We start from the raw sequence: 3,331 nt of genomic DNA on the forward strand, positions 1-3,331 counted from the left end.
TCTCTCTCTCTCTCTCTCTCTCTCTCTCTCTCTCTCTCTCTCTCTCTCCCTCCCTCCCTCCCTCCCTACCTCTCTCTCTCCCTCCCTCCCTACCTCTCTCTCTCTCTCCCTCCTTCTCTCTCTCTCTCTCTTTCTCTTTCTCTCTGTCTTTTAGACACCATCTTTTTAAATATGGTGATGGTTATGATTTCTGCTTTTTAGGTCAGGGTCATCAGGTGTGTCTGAGCTCATGAATTTTCCTCTAGATCTTCCTTGATTGATTGTGGGGTCTCCTTTAGTGTTCTGTGAAACAGCCATAGATTTAAGATGGTTGTTAAGAGCTCCATGAAGGACCCTTTCTTGTCTCCACCCTGAAGGTCAACTTAAATGGCTCTAGCTCACTTCCCTCTATGCCTTCTGAAGCCTGGTCTTGCCCTTATGTACTAGATAGGCAACCCTTTTATGAGGCAAAAAGGAATTTGTGGATAGGATTAACTCATGAAGTTTGAAATGAAGAATAGCTTGAATTCTCCTTGTGGATTCAAGGATGTAATTACAAATGGGTTTATAAAGGGAGATACTACAGCCAAGGCTGGGGAGATGTGAGCAGAGACTGGGGGATGCTGCCATCATAACGAACAGAGACAGGCCAACAAGCCTCTAGAAACCCACAAAGACAGGACTGGATTCCTCCTGCCTCCTCAGAAGGAATCAGATCTGTAGAAATCATGATCTTAACCCAGTAAAACTGGACTTCTGATGTTTTAGGGCAGAATTATGCAAAGAAAATTTTTTTGCTGTTTTGAACCTTTTGGTATGAGTTAATTTCACTGCAACAGCAGGCAACTAATGCAGTATCCATGGGCAGGCCCCTGTTGAGTAGGGTAAGCTGAGCTCTTTGAATCTGTTTTTGTTTGACTTTTCCTAGGCAGATTGTGGGCTGTGAGTCACTCACCTTATTTTATCCTTCCATGCTCAGAGAACACTTGGGTTCCTGCAGTATTTTTAACCATCAGTGATTTGACAGTACTGCTAATATTAAAGAACACATGCATTTTCAGGGGATTTTCATAGTACCCTACTAAAGTAGGCAGTGCAGATTTGATTTTTCTTTCAGGAAATTAAAGCTCAGAATTGTAGTGACTTGCCCAAAGTAACAGATTTCTGTGTTGCTTTTTACAGAACATCCCATACCTACAGCTCCGATGAGGCACATGAGGAAGAGGAGGCCGATGCAGAAGAAGATGTCTGTGTTGATGCGACGTTCTATTTTGCTGCGTTTGTAGCGGGGGCCACTGTTGTTCAGCATGGCTTTTGTTTCATGGCCTTCGAGAAAAAATTGGGAAAATCAGTTTCTTGGCTCCTACAGGAGCTTTTGATAAAAGTGAGGTTTCAATTGCTATGTTGAACCTGTCCTGCTTCAGGAGTCCACTCAGAATAGGTAGCAGAGGCCTCACATAGTCAGCAGGTCTCACATAGTCAGTCAGCAGGCCTCACATAGTCAGTCAGCAGGCCTCACATAGTCAGTCAGCAGGCCTCACATAGTCAGCAGGCTTCACATAGTCAGGAGGACTCACATAGTAAGTCAGCAGAACTCACATAGTCAGCAGGCTTCACATAGTCAGTCAGGAGGAGTCACATAGTCAGTCAGCAGGACTCAGTTGGTGAGCATCATCTATATTCCAGGCACTGTGGTGGACAGCACCAAACCTCCTATGCCATGCGATACACATTGCATAGCTTTAGAAAGAACACTCTTATTTTGTAGGTACCATGCATCCGAGTTGTTAGTATGACAATGCTGTCTGGAGAAAGGGATCCTTTCCTAATTTGCATAGAGCATGATTTCCTGGCTATTTTGGGTTTATGGTAGGATATAATGATAAATAGGTGGCTCACGGTCTGGTAGAGACACAAATAAGATCATCGTAGCTATTAACAAGTCCCCTGAGATCAATGATAACAGTGACCAAAGGGCTAAGGCAGACACACGATGGCAGTTAGTCAAGTGATCAGCAAGAGCTTCTCAGAGAGGGTCACTTAAGAGAGAAAGAAGAGTTCACTCTATAGAGAAGAGGGATTTAGATGGAAGAAATGCATGTGCAAGGGTCCTGCAGGAGGATGAGCTTGGGGCCAATAGTTCCCAATAGTTCCTTGTTTGTTTCTTTGTGTCTAAGGTGCTGATGTTTCATGCAGAAGAGCGATAGAGCCAAACATCTGTCACCCCAGTGTTCACCAGCTACGCTTCCACATAATATCTTGTTCAAAGGGGAAAAAAAGGCAAACTTGGAAGACTATCAGTTTTCCTAGTTCCTTCTTTACTAGCTGGGGAAACTGAGGATCAGGTTAGAAGGAACTTGTCCAGTGGGAAAGGATAACTTAACACTGGAATCGCATGGGAAGCCAGGCTCCTATCTTCCACCAACTCATGATGCCCAGGGAACTTCAGGTGAGGTGCTGAGAAACTAAAACGTGGCCCTCAAAGTGACTCTTCTTAGGAGCTTCTGGGGTTTGATTATTGTGTGTACTTAGCACGAGTCAAAGTGAAATGATACCACTCATTTTTTTCTTCTGTGTAAAATTAAAGAAAACCAGCAAGCGGGCTCCAGAAGCAATGGCTGCAACACTATTGAGTTAACTGTCTTAAGGACTCAAGATAACAACTGGGGGTGAACGAGCAGCTCAGATTATCAAATTAGATCGGAGGTGCTGTAGCTGTGATAGGCTCTGACAGAGATGGGAACAGGCTGCTGCATCCATCTCTCAATACCTGCCTCTGGCTCACCTCCTGGGGTCCTCACCCTCCAAGTCTACCCCATTCTTTTGGCAGTAAGTGAGGTCAAAGCCAAGGCAGTTAGGAGAAGGGTGTTAGAGTTGGGACTCGCTATGTGTACATTTGATCTTGGCTCACAGGGAGTTCATCTCAAGAGATGTGGGACCTTAGGCAAATAGATTCTTCTGCACTTGAACTTCCCATCTGCAAAATGGGATAGTGTGTGTGTGTGTGTGTATGTGTGTGTGTGTGTATGTGTATGTGTGCATGTGTGTGTTTGTATGTGTGTGTGTATGTGTGTGTGTGTGTGCGTATGTGTGTATGTGTGTGTGTGTGTATGTGTGTGTGTATGTGTGTCTGTGTGTGTATGTGTGTGTATGTGTGTGTGTGTATGTGTGTGTGTGTGTGTGTGTGTGTAGTTAACCTATACTAAGAGTCTATTAGCTCCAGGCAAGTAGGGGGGGCTCAATAAATGTTTTCTGTGAGGAGCACATACTTCTAGAGCTTATTCTTCTGGAAAACTTCCTCTCTTTCTCTCTCTCTCTCTCTCTCTCTCTCTCTCTCTCTCTCTCTCTCTCT

The 3,331-nt window shown here is 44.5% G+C and overlaps 1 protein-coding gene across 1 annotated transcript in view; it reads right to left on the minus strand.

Annotated features, from left to right (window-relative positions):
• The window catches only part of Atp10b (ATPase phospholipid transporting 10B (putative)), a 100,397-nt gene that overhangs the window by 56,377 nt on the left and 40,689 nt on the right, over positions 1-3,331 (minus strand). The window contains exon 6 of the mRNA XM_028777718.1: positions 1,174-1,305. Coding sequence (XP_028633551.1) covers positions 1,174-1,305 — 132 coding nt within the window. The remainder of the gene's footprint in view (positions 1-1,173; positions 1,306-3,331) is intronic.

The sequence above is a fragment of the Grammomys surdaster genome, unplaced genomic scaffold (assembly GCF_004785775.1).
Source record: "Grammomys surdaster isolate TR1022 unplaced genomic scaffold, NIH_TR_1.0 313, whole genome shotgun sequence".
In the NCBI taxonomy this organism is placed as follows: domain Eukaryota; kingdom Metazoa; phylum Chordata; class Mammalia; order Rodentia; family Muridae; genus Grammomys; species Grammomys surdaster.